This window comes from Callionymus lyra, chromosome 17, assembly GCF_982586985.1.
Source record: "Callionymus lyra chromosome 17, fCalLyr1.hap1.1, whole genome shotgun sequence".
In the NCBI taxonomy this organism is placed as follows: Eukaryota; Metazoa; Chordata; class Actinopteri; order Syngnathiformes; family Callionymidae; genus Callionymus; species Callionymus lyra.
The window spans coordinates 11,138,635-11,155,271 of NC_141834.1; the positions used below are offsets into that span (position 1 = coordinate 11,138,635).

Sequence of the window (16,637 nt, forward strand, 5' to 3'; positions counted from 1 at the left end):
TTTCACAACAGCGCAGTTGAAAAAAATAAAGTGCAAGGAAAAAAGAAATAATAAAGAGATAATACAAAATAAAAACGATCTTAAGAATATACAAATTATTTACAAAATTAGAAATTTGACACTATTAACAAAATACAATAGAATAAAAATAAAATAAAATAGAATAAAAAACGGAAAAAAAAATATGATAAAAAGCACACGAGAAGAAAAACACACTACGGATTAGCATCAGGATATTTAAAGTAGAGAGTTAAATATCCTGACACCAGTTGGGATGAAGGACCTTCTATAACGCTCCGTCCTACACTGGGGGTGCCTGAGCCTGCCACTGAAGGAGCTGGCCAGCTCCTCCACGGTCAGGTGCAGTGGGTGAAGAGCGTTGTCCCTGATGGAGGATAGTCTGGAGAGTGTCCTCCTCTCTCCCACCTCCTCCACCGAGTCCAGCGAGCGGCCCAGGACAGAGCCGGCCCTCGTGACCAGCCTGTTCAGTCTCTTCCTGTCCCGGTCCGTGCTGCCTGCTCCCCAGCAGACCACAGCGTAGTGGATAGCAGAGGCTACCACAGAGTCATAAAAGGTCCTTAAAAGTGGTCTGCACACTCCGAAGGACCTCAGTCTCCCCAGGAGGTGGAGGCGACTTCGGCCCTTCTTATACACGGCGTTGATGTGTGTGGACCAGTTCAGTTTATTGTTGAGGTGAACACCCAGGTATTTGAAGCTGTCCACCAGCTCAATGTCCGAGCCCTGGATGCTCACCGGTTGATGTGGTGGGGACTTTTTCCTGAAGTCAATCACCATCTCCCTTGTCTTACCGGTGTTTAAGCAAAGGTAGTTGCTCTCAAACCAGTCAACAAAGTCCTTGATGACTGACCTGTACTCCAGCTCGCCCCCCCCAGACACGCAGCCCACAATGGCCGAGTCGTCAGAAAACTTCTGGAGGTGACAGCTGCTGGAGTCATAGGTAAAGTCCGCCGTGTAGAGGGAAAAAAGGAAAGGTGACAGCACTGTCCCTTGAGGCACCCCGGTGCTGCAGATGGTCACCTCAGACCTGCAGTCCTGCAGCCTCACATACTGCGGCCTGTTGGTGAGGGAGTCCATCGTCCATGCTGCCAGCTGTGTCCCAACTCCTGCGTCCTCCATCTTCTTCCTTAGCAGCGCCGGCTGGATGGTGTTGAAAGCACTTGAGAAGTCAAAAAACATGACTCTCACAGTGCTACCGGCGGCTTCCAGGTGAGTCAGTGCCCGGTGCTGCAGGTAGATGACGGCGTCATCCACCCCCATCTTTGGCCTGTAGGCGAACTGCAGCGGATCCAACGCAGAGTTCACCGTCGTGCGTAGCTCGCGGAGTACCAGCCTCTCCAAGGTCTTCATCAGATGGGAGGTCAGGGCGACTGGTCTGAAGTGGCTCGGCTCCTTCGCGTGTACCGCCTTGGGAACCGGAACCACACAGGAGGTCTTCCACTGGACCGGGACCTTCTCCAGTTTGAGGCTCAGGTTGAAGATGTGTGTGACCAACTCACAAAGTTGATCAGCACAGTCCCTGAGCAGTCTGGGGCTGAGTCCATCTGGTCCAGCAGCTTTCCTGATCTTCAGTCGCCTTAATTCTCTCCTCACCTGTTCAGATGTAACAGAGAGAGGTGGCTGTGGGGGGTTGGGCAGCTGAGGCAGTAGGGCGTGTTGGGGGGGAGAAAGGTTTATTCTGTTTATTTACAGAAGTAGTTTAATTAATTATTAAGTTGTGATAATATAAATAAATGTGATTGTGTTCTTGTACACACTAAATATGTCTGTTTGTATGTCTTCATACAGTAACTATAGTTGTAATAGTCTGTATTATTAAATCTACAACAATTTAATTTATTTAGAATAATCGATGTAGTTATACTTAAAGGCCACTAGATGGTAGTAATGTGTTACAAAAACAACAGTTCTCTCACAGGGACGAAGCTCGTTCAGCCTACAGTATCGTTGCTGCGCATGCGCGGGATTTGCTAGAAAGCGTTTTGAAACTATTTACCGTGGAGAGTCAAAGTAATCCAACAATGATTTAAAACATATTTACGTGCTGTCATGAAGTAAACACGTGACAAAGATCCGACCTGTTTACTTTATTAGTATTTTATTCACATCGCTATTATTAAACGGATAATAAATACATGTTTGGACAGAGAATAATTTAATCTAAATATCAACTTTTACTGTTCGATATGTAACCTTTGGCTCATCCCGCTTCTGATTCGACCAATGAGCTGCGCGTGGTGGATCACTTGTCTTTTATTTTGTAGGATTCTCATTGCAGTCCTGCACGTAAATACTGTCTGAGGATGGATCGCTCACACACTCGTTGCTTTCGCTCTAGAAACACCACACAACATGTACATAAGTTACACGCTAAACAAACATATACAATACTACGGCTACTAAACAAAAGAGAATATAAAGTACGACAATAGAATGAAAAAGGTGTTTCTATCATAGTTTTAAACAATAATGTTCACAGAGCATCTCAGCCTCCTGCCTCATTGCAGTCCTCGAGGCAATGAGAATATCCCACAATTCAGTGGCACAGTTCAAAGGGCAGGATTGAACAAAAAACAATAACAAAAGTAGGTGGCACTGTTGCCCCATTTTAGTGAATTTAATGCACAGTCCTTCAATTCAATTCAATTCAATTCAAAGTGTTTATTGTCATATACATCGAGAAACACGTTTCCCTATGCAATGAAATTCTTTCTTTGCTGTCCCTCCACAAATATCGGCATAGCAAAAAAATAAAAATAAATATACATAACAAAAAAAAGTCAAGATAAAATAACAATAAAAAAATAATAATATAAGAAAGGGAGGGGAACTGTACTTCACTATGTTACAGATGAAAACAAGTAATTTGTTTGAAAATAAATTATCCCAAAATTAGCTTCATTAGTATTCAGTTATTTATAAAGTAGAATTTGATGATCTACAAAAAAACAAGTTTTATCAACGCTCGTAGTTAATTAATTTTCATTTAAGTTCATTTTTTTATACCATCTAGTGCAGGGGTGGGCAAACTCGGTCCTCGAGGGCCGCAGGGTGTGCAGGTTTTTGTTCAAACCGATCAAGAGGATACATTTTGACCAATCAGATGTCTAAGGAGTGTAATCAGTTGATTGTCAGTCTGGTGTTGCTTGTTTCAGCTGAAACCTCATTGGTTAAAATGTGCATGCTTGATCGGTTGGAACAAAAACCTGCACACCCTGCGGCCCTCGAGGACAGAGTTTGCCCACCCCTGATCTAGTGTCACGAGTCGAACAAGGCAGGAGCTTGAGGCGCATGGCAGTGGGACTTATGATCCTCTCAATCTCAAACGGCCCAACGAACCTGAGAGCAAGCTTACGTGAATCCACTGGAAGGGGGAGGTCCCGGGTGGAAAGCCAGACCCTCTGGCCAGGTGAGTAGTCCGGAGCTGGCACACGGTGCTTATCAGCGAGACGTCGATTCCTGGTGGCGGTGCGGGACAAGGCAGCCCTGGTCTGGTGCCAGACAGACCGACAACGTCGTAGGTGGGCACGAACAGAGGGAACCGCTGCCTCCCTCTCCTGAGAGGGGAAGAGAGGTGGTTGATACCCGTAAGCAGCCATGAATGGTGACCTCCCAGTGGCAGATGACGTCAAGGAATTGTGAGCATACTCCGCCCAGGGGATGTGCTGACACCAGGAGGCAGGGTGACGAGCCGACACACAGCGTAGTGCTGTTTCTAAGTCCTGGTTAGCCCGTTCCGTCTGTCCGTTACTCTGCGGATGGTAGCCTGACGAAGGCTTAGCCCCCAGGGACTTGCAGAATGCTCTCCAGACTTGCGAGGAGAACTGGGGTCCACGATCCGAGACGATATCCACCGGAATGCCATGGAGTCTAAAAACGTGTAGGACCAGCAGGTCTGCTGTCTCCAATGCGGACGGCAACTTGATCAGGGGGATGAAGTACACCATCTTGGAGAAGCGGTCCACCACCGTAAGGATTACTGTTCTTCCCATGGATGGAGGAAGACCGGTGACGAAGTCCACTGAGATGTGCGACCAGGGGCGACTAGGCCCAGGTAAGGGTTGAAGGAGTCCAGCTGGGGGGCGACGAGAGGACTTTCCGCGAGCACACGTGGCACAGGCAGCCACAAACTCCTTGACGTTGCATGCCATCTCCGGCCACCAGAATCTCTGTCTGAGAAACGAGAGTGTCCTCGAAACGCCCGGGTGACATGCTACCCTGTGGTTGTGCCCCCACTGAAGCACTTGGGCACGAGCTGGCTGCGGAACAAAGAGTCTATCAGGCGGTCCAGAGCTAGGTCCTGGGTCACTCTCCTGAGCCTCCTGAACTACCCTCTCTATATCCCAGCTGGCTGCCCTAATGAAACACCGCTTAGGGAGGATGGTCTCATCCGCCAGACCCTCCTGGGAAGGAGCAAACTGTCGGGATAAGGCATCAGGCTTAACGTTCTTACCTCCTGGGCGGTAAGTCAGGGAAAAGTCAAATCGGCCCAGAAACAGGGCCCAACGGGCCTGTCGGGAGTTCAGGCGCCTGGCCTCCTGTAAGTAGAGCAGTAGAGAACAGCGAGCGCAGCCGGTTGAAGGAGTCCTCCGCCTTGGTGGACCAGATGAAAGGACTCTGAGTGGAGGTAAGCTGGGTTAGTGGAGCGGCAACCTGGCTATAACGCCGGATGAACCTACGATAAAAATTAGCAAAACCCAAGAACTGTTGCAATTGCTTGCGGCTAACAGGCACCGGCCACTGGGAAACTGCCTCCACCTTCATGGGATCTGGCCGCAGCTGACCTTGCCCTAAAATAAAACCCAGAAAACTCACGGTGGAAACTCCGAACTCACACTTCTCCGCCTTGACAAAAAGTCTGTTCTCTAATAGCCGTTGGAGAACGCGGCAGACATGGCTGAGGTGTTCATCACGGGAACTGGAAAAGATCAAAATGTCGTCAAGATAAACGTACACAAAATCATTTAAGAAGTCCCCTAAGACCTCATTAATGAATCTCTGGAAAACCGCTGGCGCATTGGTCAGGCCAAACGGCATGACCAGATACTCAAAGTGTCCTAGGGGAGTCTTAAATGCCGTCTTCAACTCATCGCCCTCTCTAACACGAACCAAGTGATACGCACACACGAAGGTCCAGTTTGGTGAAGACCATGGCCTTGTTCAGTGGATCAAAGGATGGGTCTATGAGTGGGAGGGGATAACGATTCTTGATGGTAATACTGTTTAACCCCCTGTAGTCTATGCAGGGTCTCAGGGACTTGCCCTTCTTACTAATAAAAAAGAACCCTGCACCAAGAGGCGAAGAAGAGGGGCGAATCAAACTGGCCGTCAGTGACTCCCCGATATAGGTGTAGAGGGCCTGACGCTCAGGACGAGAAACCTTGTACAGTCGACTACAGGGAAGTGGAAAACCAGGAAGTAGGTCGATGGCGCAGTCATAAGGACGGTGTGGTGGTAGGGATAGCGCCCTCTGCTTGCTAAAAACCTCACCCAAACTGTGATACTCCGGAGGAAAGGAGGAAAGCTCAGGAGGGGGAGAAATGGGAAGTGGAGGACGAGAGGTAGTAGGTGCAGAACGAAGACATTGTGAAAGACAATGAGGGCTCCAACCAAGTACAGTAGAATTCACCCAGTCAAAGTGAGGATTATGAATACGAAGCCACGGGAGACCAAGAACTATAGGAGAAGAGGGAGATGAAATGAGAAGAAAACAAATGACCTCAGAGTGGTTACCCGAAATAGTGAGGGAAAGGGGAGTGGTCTGGTGAGTCACGTCGAGGAGTTGATGACCAGGCTTGCCACAGTATAAACACAATCCCCTCGTGAGCCTGTGTTAGCGCTGTTCGGGAGACAAACGTGTACGACCCAGCTGCATCGGCTCGTCGGGTGGCGGCGTCGGAGTCACAGGAGTCAACTGAGGAGCTGGTCGGTCAAAGATGGAAGGAGGAGGAGAGAAAACGTCCTTGCCACGTTCCCTGCGGCGTTACCTCAACCTATTATCGATCTTGATAGCTAGGCTGATAAGAGCCTCTAACCCCTCTGGTTCATCCCGAGTGGCGAGTTGATCCCTGACGGAGCTACTTAACCCCTGGGTAAAAGCGGTTATTAGTGCGGGCTCATTCCAACCACTCTCGGCGGCTAATATACGAAAATCTATAGAGTAATGCCCCACAGACTCATCTCCCTGTCTTAACCTAAGTAACTTACGGGCGGACACAGCGGGAGAGCGATGTGGCACGTCGAAAACCCGGCGCATCTCGTCAGTAAAACCGTCATAATTAGCTAGAGCCGGAGAGTTAGACTCCCACAGAGAAGTTGCCCTCTACCCCGGAGGAGATTTATCAGATACGCGATCTGGGCGTGACCCGTGGAAAGCGAGGAGGGCTGCTGGCTAAACACTAACTGGATCTGGAGCAAAACACGTGCACAACCACCCACTTCTCCACTATAATGTTCCGGCGTGGGTATCGTTGGTTCACGTAGAGCCGGCAGTCTCTCAGGGTGAGCAGGAGCGGAGACAGTCGGCGCACGCACAGAGGCTGCGGCGGCTGCAACAGGTGCGGGAGGGGCCAAACGAAGAGTCAGCTCACCGACGGCGGCTGACAGCTGGACGAGCGCTGAGTGACTGTCCCGTGTCACTTCCTCGAGAGAACAAAGTCTGGTACCTTGAGAACCGAGGGCTCGGCGGAGCTCCTTTACTTCCGCTGGGTCCATCTGGTGGCCAGAGTATTCTGTCATGAGTCGAGCAGGACAGGGGACCCAGATGCGGAAGTGTGAAATAATCCTCGGAGGAATAGTTCAAAATAAAAGTCTTTTAATAATCCACACGGTCGGAAAGGACCGGAACAAAAAAACAGAACAGGCGCTCGGGACGGAGGCAGGACGCGGCTGGAGATCGGGGTCTCAGAACAGCAACTAAAAACAAAGGGGAAAAAAGACTCACGTGAGCAATTTCAATCGCTGACAACGTCAGGGGTCTTCAAAAGACTGTTCATACGAAATACGAGCGCGGAGCGAGATCAGAGATGCCAACCTGGTCAGGAAACTGAATACACTGGCGAGTTCTTCCGGGTAGGGGTGCTCCTTATCAATAGGAAGAACCCGCCATACAATCATCCCCAGCCGCGCACCTGCCAGCGTCTGTCAAAACAAAACACAGAACACGTACCAAACGGAAACACAGACTTCAAAAGAAAACAAGAAGGTACATAAACATGACAATGACAAGAATATCTTCTTTTGATAAAAAGCATAAATCCCTATGAAAACGATTTATGTTCTCCCAAGTTTAACAGGAGCCAAGGTCTCAAGCAGCCAATTCCCCACACACTTGTTTGAACTTCAATAGAAATGCACTGTTAACAAGATTTTGGTCACAATAAAATATAAGATTACGATTTTTTTTGTGGTTGAAGGTCATACATTTCTTGTTCTAGATTATTTTAAAAATAAGACAAAGTTTCATAGCCCACAGACAACTTTCACAATCAGATGAATGGGATCTCAGTGTTTCTAACCTGGGGTCATGAGAAGGTCCCATCTGATCCAGCAGTAGAAACTCGCAGTTGTGTCCCAGATACTGAGCGTACTCCATGAGGCCGCTCACTGGGTTCTTGAGTCTCACTTCTTGCAGTTTGGCCCAAAGGTTCTGAGGCGGAGGAGCGGCCAGCGGTTCTGATGGCGTTGCCGTCGTTCATCTTCATCCTCGCGGCGTCCGTCTCTTTCCGGATGGTGTTCAGGAACTCTGGGATTTCATCGTTGGCCCACTGTCCTTCGCTGGCCTCTTCCACTTGACCTGCAGGAGAAGACTTCCGCTGGACGGCAAGTTGAGGCTGTAGGTGGTGAAGAAGAGTCAGTCGTGACAGAGAGAATCAGAAGAAGTGCAAAGACATACCGGTACAAAATCATTTTTTTTCCAGAATCCACGATGGAGTGAGGGAACCAGGCATTCCTGACACATGTCCAGCCACCTCCGGATTGCTCTGTGATGCTTTTATATTCCTCTGCATCTTCTCTCTGCGGTGGTCTGAGAGCTGCCATGTGTAGGGCTGGACCTCAGAGTTCCGGACCACTTCGCCCTGCTTCTCCAGTGCGTACAAGGTGGGGTTCACCTGCTTAGAACTTTGAAGCCCCATATTTTTGGCGATCATGAGGGAGGTGGACCCTCCCGCCGTCAGGAGGTACTGCAGAAGCAGCTCATTTTGAGTGGTCATCATTGGACCGTTTACTTGATGCTCCTCCTCGTTGGGATCTTCTGTGGATGATGTGGAGTCTTCGGAATCCTCTTTCCATTTTTCATTCAGATCAAAAGCTTTGGGTTCAACCTTGACTTCGGGTTGTTGAGTGTGTTCTGTACCGACAACTTCATGTACCGGTTCCTTATATACAGTCCACTCGGGAGGAGTAAGACCCTGCCTTGAGGCCCTTTGTAGACTTTCCAAAGTGTAAAGTGCATTGTTGACAATCTTTTTGGGCAGGTTCAGTTTTCTGACCAACGAGTTCGCGGACACCTTCTCGTCCGGTTTGAGGGCAGCCAAGTTTCTATGAACAAGTTCCTGAATTTCAAAAAATTTAAATGGCCTGTCTTCTCTTGAAAAGGTGTTGTTCTTAAGAGACAAATGATGAAAGCTCTCAGAAAGCTCTCTCACTTGGTGGTTCCATTGTCGGTTGTAGTGACTGTAATCGCTCTGATTCAGATGTCGAGGACTCAAACTGCTGTTTCCTGTGCCTGCGACAGAGAAGAACAACTTACATTTAAAAAAAGGATTCCTAGACCTTAAGTCAAGTTAATTCAAGACTTTTAGTTTCACACTTGTGTTATCTAAGGTTCAAGGTGACCCCAAAAGCCCTGAAAACAAGTTCACCTCGACCCAGAGACGACATAAGGGATAACACATTTGTTTTAGGGCCTCCAGGTCACCTTGACCTTGAGGTAACACAAGGGCTAAATACCAGTTAAAATTCAACTTAAGACCAACTCGACAATCAACCAAAATTGAATAAATAAAAAAAAACACACACTTTAACGACACAATTTATACTCCATATCTATTCTTAAATTGCTTTTTAACAACTGAACAACTTTCCTCGACTCCCATTGTCAAGATTAATTAAAAATGTCCTTCACAAAATACACTGTGCCACGTATACATCGTCTGTTAACAGTACAGCCATGAATACAAATATTTGTCAGTCGATTATATACACTTCTGAAACTGAATTATCACATGATCAAATTTGTATCACTTTTGAAAATTTCATTCAAGACATTATGGCCTTATATTTAGACTGATGAATTTAATTTGACTTTTAAACCCTTGTGGTATCCCTTGACCTTGACATAACACAAGGGCTAAAGGATCAGTGGAAACCCTGCAAAAGAATGGATTATACTCCGTTACATTTTAATCCTGGGAATGTGTACAAAATAAATAAAACAAAGTGCATTGAAAAATCCTCAGTAAGACCCAGACGGGAGTGTCTATAATCGCACCGAAACTTAAATCCCAGGGTAAAAGGACATTCATTAATAATTCAAAGCTTCGATGAAGATTTAAATTCATTTTCTGACCTTTTGAGTCGTTGAGGATACGAATAAAACTGGGGAAGGAAAATTGATATCAGTGAAGACTTTTTTTTAAAAGATAACCATGGACTTCTTGTTTGAAAACATTAATAAAAACAACTCATAGAAGAGAATTAAAAACATGGGGGTCAGGAATATTCTATCCTCCCAACAACATTGATTCAGAATCAAGTGTCATTTCTGACAACATGCAATAATGTCAGTCGCAGTGAGACTGACAACATTACACTCAATACTGGCTCGGGTTTCGTCTCTTCCAGCCTTACTGATCTGTCACACTCCAGCTCCTAACACTGGGCTGTTGGTGCATCACTGTAATGGAGGACGACAGGACGGAACAGAGCCACAGGGGCCACACTTGGGGAAGTGACTCCTCTTGACTCTTGTGATGCAGGGACCACAGCAGGCGGACGTAAACGCATGAATCAAGCCTTGTCCACGCCTTATTAACGTAAAATTATTTAAAAAAAAAACTTCTATCTAACCTTACTTGTAGTCAAATAAAGAGAGTTAAAAAAAAGGAATTAACGACGTTTTTAGTGTAAAATATAAAATTATATAAAATATAAAATTCTCCATTTTCTGTGTATATCTTTATTAATGTAAAGTACTTACAATCAGAGGAATCTTCTACAGCAACAGGTACACTGGTGGCTTTGACTGTAAACACAATATTGTACTTCATCGTTATTATTATTTCTCTTACATCAGACATTATTGATGAACTACATCTATAAACGAAAATAATACACATATAAAAATAGATCACAGAGCAATTGAGAGTCATTTTTCATTATTATTATTACTATTATTTATTTTTAATGAGTTTAAATTGCAATGAAAAACTCCGTCTTTTTTTAAATTGTCTTTTCTATCCATGTCAGACCTGAGCAAAGTGCTGGACAGACCAGTGTCACAACCACTGACTAAAAGATTTATTGCTGATTCAATTTAACATAAAACTAGTCTGAAGAATTTTTTTTTTCTCTTTTCTTCCTTTTATTTATTGTTCCTTATTCAGGCTTTTATACGTTTCATAGTTCTAATCAAAATGTATACACGAAATGAAATATAAAAATGTTATTTTTTGTTAAATTTTATGGCATAAAACATTGAATTTTTCATATATTTTCCAATTTAAAAAGCCTTTTCCTTCGCATTTGATGTATTATATTTTAAATTGTAATATATGAAATATGCATTTCCCCCCTTAGAATCTTTAAAAAAGGGAATTACAAAAATTAAATTTGTACAATCAAGCTTATTTTAGAATTGTCTTTATTTTTATATTTAAGTTATTATACAGTTAAGACACTTCTTAATGCAACAGGTAGTTGGATAAATCAGTTTTACCTTTTACATATGACTGTTGCTAACGTTACGCTAATGTTATTATCTTGTTATTGGCTAGTAAACGCACATTGAGTTACATCGAAACTGTTACCTAGCAAGTCCGCCTCGTTTTTACAGCCGATCGACTCCAGGATCTCCACACACACCTTTGGAGCTTCCGCCTCCGTGAATTTAGAGACCAGGAGGTCGGTGATCTCCAGGTAGGTTTTGTCGTTCACCTCGTTCTGTTTGACATCTTTGACGACCCGCAGCCTGTGACAGAACTTTTCCGAGTTATAGTCCGTTAAATTTTCCAGAGTGTTCGAGATAGCGATCGTGTTGTCCGCCATCATCTACCACAGAGGTGGGCAATACGTCGATCGCGATCGAAGCTGTTGCGAGTAGATCGCATGATTTAATAAAACATATTAGAAAATAGTAAAGAGAGCTCTGATTGGCTGCTGTGCATATCAATCAAATGGTTATTGCGCCGATTGGTTGAAAATTTGATTGACATGCACAGCAGCCAATCAGAGCTCCCGCCTCTTCCACTGAACGCACGGAAAAGTTCATATGAATCGAGAATAAAAAGAGCAAAACGTGCGACTGTCATTTTACGCAATTCAGAAAAACGATATAGAATTATAATCTTGTTTTTTTTAAATAATATATCGAACAAAATAATGCGCGTTTGATCGCTTCAGGTTCCTCTCTAGAGAGTCACAGAAACATGACGTCAGTTCCATCAACGTTAAACTGCAGGTTTCAATGAAAGCAACAAATGCTGGTTTTCCTTTTGTGATCGAGTCCTTAAAACACGCTTGTATTAATACAACATCACATGATGACTATTTGTAAATTACCTTTATCTCACGAATATAATGAGAATACGCTCAAACCCAAACATATTAAACAGGTGCAGGTGAGACACACATTCTAATGACGTCAGAGACGATCAGACAAAGCGATGATGATGTGAAGTTACTGATGAACAGTTTTATTCTCGTTAAACTTCATCTAAAATTTAAATAATCCACTTGTGTGATTCATATCAGACATGTTTAAAATTAACAAATATAAACTGTTAGTTTAAATTCATGTTTTCATTTGTTTTTTGTTTTTTTCATGATCACAGAAAGGAGAAATTTAAGTCTTGTCCTTCATTTAAATATGATCGACATATTGAAATGGAGGAATGGAAAGGGATGAACCCGTCTGAATTCTTTGTTGATTTTGATGAACAAAATTCGTGTCAAGCACAGATTCTTACATCTGAATATTTTTGTGCACCATTTGTGTTCGAATGAATGACCATTTTAGTAGGAAATCAATGCAATTCTTAGTACATACGAGTCTGAACTTGTCTGCAGTGGAGGATGAGATTTAACACAGGCTGACACTGAGCTTAAGACCAGGTCTCATGAACATTTTTGGAAGTTACTCTCAGAGGAAAAGTATCTTCTTATGAGGATATATCCTTCTTACTAACTGACTCTAGTTATTTATGTAAGTCAGCATTTCTATGAAGATGATTAAATCCACACATCCTTCCATCATGACTGATTATCAGTCCATTCACTTCATTCAAGTCATCTGAGTGAAGTGTGTTCTTACTAACGTTGAGCAAATTTGATGAAGGTAGATCTTTTGAACTTGACAATTATAAAAGTAGCTCGTGAACCGAAAAAAGTGTGAGCGCCCCTGATCTACCAGAACGAAAGTAAAACATGGACTTTGACCTTTGTCAAACTACTAACTTCTTCAATACATTGAAGGGCGGGATCCAGACGGTAAATGGTACAACGGAAGTAAAGATACTAAGAGATGGTCATTCATGCCATTATCGATCCCTGAATGGTCACTTGAGGATAAGACTTCAGGGATGAGAAGGTCCTGATATGAGCGATGTTGTCTACATGTGTGTCTTAGAAAATGATCTTAAGCCCCGCCCACTCAAAACACTTTGTTTTTCTGGAGATTTAATCTCATTAACCATAACCACACAAATCTGCTGTGATTGGTCAAACATCAAGGTTTGTCCCCGCACATCATCAATCCCAGAAGTCTCAACCCGAAAGGAACTCATTGTATAAACAAAGCAGGGCATGATTACAGCTGGCAGAAGGAGAAGTGAAGATATTATTACATCGTAATGGATTCCACTCTCGTAACCTCTTGTTTGCTGAGATTTCAGACGGGGGAGAAGTTTATAAAGTAATAAGTTCAAAACATGGTCATGATGAGGGACTTACTGCATCTTGTAGAGGAAGACTTCAACATTTGAAATGTGAGTGAGTCAGAGAGTTGGATTTTCACATTAGTTGCCCTTTAAATTATACATATTTATCCATAAAATAATGTTGAAAGTTCTTGCAAAGTTGTTACAGACGAGGTGCAGCCAGTATAGTGAGAGTGAGTAGAAATACTACATGCTTCTGTAGACTAGTCATTTTTGGTCTTCTAGGTGCACATGTGAATACTGTGCAGATGTTAAAAAAGATCCCACATTCTTGCATTTCAGTTAAACATATATTGGATTGGAGTACAAAAATCCATATTATGTAAACAACGCAAAACCCAATCATGTTGCTGTTTGAAAGAAATGTTTTATGTATTGTGTTTCACAATAGGAACACAGACGTACAGTGACCGTTTATTCAATCAGATTGTGAAGGTTCCTGCAGTTGTAGGTCATCGTTTAAAGAAGGAAATCCATGACATCACACCTGGCTTTTTGTTTTTAGATTTAGCAACTGCTCTATTTTTCTCCTCTTTCCTCCTCTCCCTCTCCTTCTCTCTTTCCTTCTGCTGGTCCAGTCGGTGTTGCCGAGCCTCCTTCTCCGCACGCTCCAGCTCTCTTGTTAAACTAAAATGAACCATTTGCATTTTAAGCATCGGAACCACAAGGTTGTAATTGTCCACCAGTTTGTTGAGTTGTTTGATTTCATCTTCGACTGACGCACACAGCAGCTCCCACTCGCTCTGCTGCCGTGGAGACCAGGCGTCACTCGGCCTCGTCTTCTCGATCATGAGTCGGCGTCTGATTCCCGCGACCTTCTCCCGGATGTCTCGGTGTGCGACGACCCAGGCCGGTTGATAACCGTTGTCGATGAGGATGCGGTTCAGGTTGTGCGTCATGGGATCCGCGTAAGGGTTGTGCTCGAACTTATTGAGGGGCTTCCCGGCTCCACTCAGGTTCCGGAAGTCTCCCCGAGCCATGGACTCCTGGATGAGATCCTCCACCAGCCGTTCAACAGCCTGAGTGATTTTAATCTTCCGGCTACGTTGCCGCGTGTCTCGCTCCACCATCGCACCCTCAGCGGCAGCAGCTCTCTCGTGCTCCATCTGTCTGTAGTTCAACACTTGCTCAGAGGCTCGGTCGACGCGGAACTGCTGATACTGGCGCTCCCGCTGGCCGGGGGTGCCTGAACCGACACCTTCATAGCTGAGGTAGTGTCTGTGCTGAGGAGCTGCCCTCTGAGACCCCTCATCGTCCTCCTCCTTGGTTCGGTCCGGATGTTTAATCTTGCTTTGATGCGCGAGAACGGACCGGTACGCCTCCTCGACCCGTGAGAACAAAACAGCGTCAGCAGTGGGCGCTCCGGAATCGGGGTGGTAGAGTTTTGCCAGACGCAGGTAGGATTCCTTCACCTCAGCACGGCTGCTCTGACCCTCGTCCGGCAACTGTAGCAGCCGGTAGCTTTCTTTGAGGCCGCGGCTGACCTGGGATCGGGAGCTGAACGCTCTGATGAACACGGGCAGATGTAGCAGACCACGATGGACGTCACATCGTGACAGCAGGAGCTGGAAGGAACACGTCATTTTCTGGAGAACACCTGTGTGGTAAAACAGAGAAAAGTGCTATAATTGATTAAAACAATGCATAAAAACCCGGCAGAACTATCATCAATTGAATTGCAGCAGCCATTCTCAAAATATAAATCTGATAATAATTTATATGACATCTTTTATATTTTTTAAAAAGTGGTAAACGACAATAAGTCACTGGTAAACACACCCCTACCCTCACCTGATGTGCCAGTGTTTAAATTTAAATTATCTTGTCATTTCTATTCCTTTTTTATTTATTTGTATTCTATTTTTACTTACTTTTAATATTACTTTTTTTTTTTTGTTTTACCTTATTTTATCTATTTAAGATATTGTTTATGTATCTTTTTTTTAATCCATTTATTTATAGTTTGAATTTAATATTTTGTACTGTGTGCTGCCAGTGGTTTAAACTGAATTACATGATACAGAACTATTATATTCACTTTGATAATAAAAATACACTTCTAGCTAAAGATTACAAATATACAATTAAAAACTAAGTTATCACTATACTGAAAAAACATAAGAGCTTAATACATGATGTGTGTGTATTGTGTTAAACAAACGATAAATGGATAATGTGAAAAAAGTACCATTTATATGTTAAAGTACACACCGACTCTGATATGTCTTACCAATTTAAACATCTGCTTTTAAAGAGATTAACATTGTCCATATGAAGATAATAAAGGCGTTCGTGAAGCGTTAGGAAAAAAGAGCCCAAACTTAGTAGATTTTCTTTTTAAAGCATGATTTATTTCTCTTTATACACCGATTTATCTGGTAAGAAGCGTTTTAAAGTATCATATACATCTCTTCCATGGCGCGTCAATACGTACAGATCATTTTAACTTTAAATAAAGGAAGAGAGAAAATAAAGAAGGAGTATTAAAAGGAAGAAATAAAGCCTCTATATAACGTAGGTCACCTGTGTTTGTTGTCGTTTTTCTTCTTCGGGTTCAACAATAGGTGGCGAACTGAACCGCTAGCGCCATCTCCTGGACGAATGAAAGTTTGCACCATAACGTCTAGTTGTAAGTGTCCTTTTTATTTAATTATGTTCATTTAGCACCTTTTTTTTCAACACATTTTTATTAAAATAGGTCACAAGAATATGAGTAAACAGTTGTTTAGTGTTATGTAACAAATACAAAATAATATGCACAAAATAAAATGGAGTGATTTTTTTGTTGTTCTTAAGATCAGCACTTAGATTCCGTTCGCAAGTCTTCAGGAAAATAATGAGTTCCTTTGAGGGGTTTGGAGAAAATCTTGTTCATTGTTTCTTGATCAATCTCCATATTCATGAGATCGGAGAAACACTCATTGTGGCTGTGACTTGAGTTGTCCAGGAGTTCATCTGAAATCTTCGGATTTTTCTCAGATTGTTGCCCTGAAGAAAGATAAAGAGAGAGTGTTTTTTTCTTTCTTTCTTTTTTCATTCTTTAATATCAATCTGTGCATATATTGAGAAATATAGTCATTGGCCTTTTATATTCGTATAATCCTCTGTTGTTATTAATGTTTTAAACACAATCTTAAATGTATGTGTATAGTTTCCTGGAAAGATCTGAGCATTTGTATTATTTTTCAGCTCGTATCCTTGATTTGGAAGAGATTAGATAAATAATTTAGACATTTATGTGCAAGAAAAGATCAGAACTTACAACGAGAGGAGTCCTTATCAGCAGCTGCTTCACTAGTGGCTTTGACTGCAAACACAATATTACACCATATATTATTTTTCATTATCTGTATTTTCAAGAGAGAAGATAATACATAAGAAGTAGTGATGGTCTGATGAAGCTTCAAGAAGCAGTGTCATTATTTTCAGAGTCCACTAGATGGCGGTCTCTGCACTATTTTC

The 16,637-nt window shown here is 43.4% G+C and overlaps 2 protein-coding genes across 5 annotated transcripts; both read right to left on the reverse strand.

The window, feature by feature from the left end:
• Nucleotides 1-2,172: 2,172 nt before the first annotated feature.
• On the reverse strand, nucleotides 2,173-11,309 carry LOC148062419 (uncharacterized). 4 transcript variants are annotated; one of them, XM_087779128.1, is made up of 6 exons: nucleotides 11,049-11,309; nucleotides 10,220-10,264; nucleotides 7,913-8,746; nucleotides 7,536-7,850; nucleotides 7,052-7,158; nucleotides 2,173-6,933 (listed from the first exon to the last, which is right to left on the reverse strand). In XM_087779128.1, the coding sequence occupies exons 1-3, from the start codon at nucleotides 11,287-11,289 to the stop codon at nucleotides 7,923-7,925; spliced, it is 1,110 nt and encodes a 369-aa protein (XP_087635254.1). In that variant the 5' UTR covers nucleotides 11,290-11,309; the 3' UTR covers nucleotides 2,173-6,933; nucleotides 7,052-7,158; nucleotides 7,536-7,850; nucleotides 7,913-7,922. The 4 variants fall into 4 exon arrangements, with proteins under 4 accessions (XP_087635254.1, XP_087635252.1, XP_087635253.1 ...); XM_087779126.1 differs by having other exon boundaries at nucleotides 2,173-2,352; nucleotides 3,374-6,933; nucleotides 7,052-7,850; XM_087779127.1 differs by having other exon boundaries at nucleotides 2,173-2,352; nucleotides 3,358-6,933; nucleotides 7,052-7,850.
• A 2,273-nt stretch (nucleotides 11,310-13,582) lies between these two features.
• Nucleotides 13,583-15,716, reverse strand: dnajc28 (DnaJ (Hsp40) homolog, subfamily C, member 28). Its single transcript, XM_087812848.1, has 2 exons — nucleotides 15,699-15,716; nucleotides 13,583-14,772 (listed from the first exon to the last, which is right to left on the reverse strand). Exon 2 carries the CDS (start codon nucleotides 14,756-14,758, stop codon nucleotides 13,628-13,630), a length of 1,131 nt encoding a protein of 376 aa, XP_087668974.1. The 5' UTR covers nucleotides 14,759-14,772; nucleotides 15,699-15,716; the 3' UTR covers nucleotides 13,583-13,627.
• Between the last annotated feature and the right edge of the window lie 921 nt (nucleotides 15,717-16,637).

Coding starts and splice junctions, on each gene's coding strand:
- LOC148062419 (XM_087779128.1), bottom strand. CDS start 11,289: ATGATGGCGGACAACACGATCGCTATCTCGAACACTCTGGAAAATTTA. Junction 10,265..11,048: donor AAACGAGGCGGACTTGCTAG/GTAACAGTTTCG, acceptor TTGTGTTTACAG/TCAAAGCCACCAGTGTACCT. Junction 8,747..10,219: donor TGTAGAAGATTCCTCTGATT/GTAAGTACTTTA, acceptor TCTCTGTCGCAG/GCACAGGAAACAGCAGTTTG.
- dnajc28 (XM_087812848.1), bottom strand. CDS start 14,758: ATGACGTGTTCCTTCCAGCTCCTGCTGTCACGATGTGACGTCCATCGT.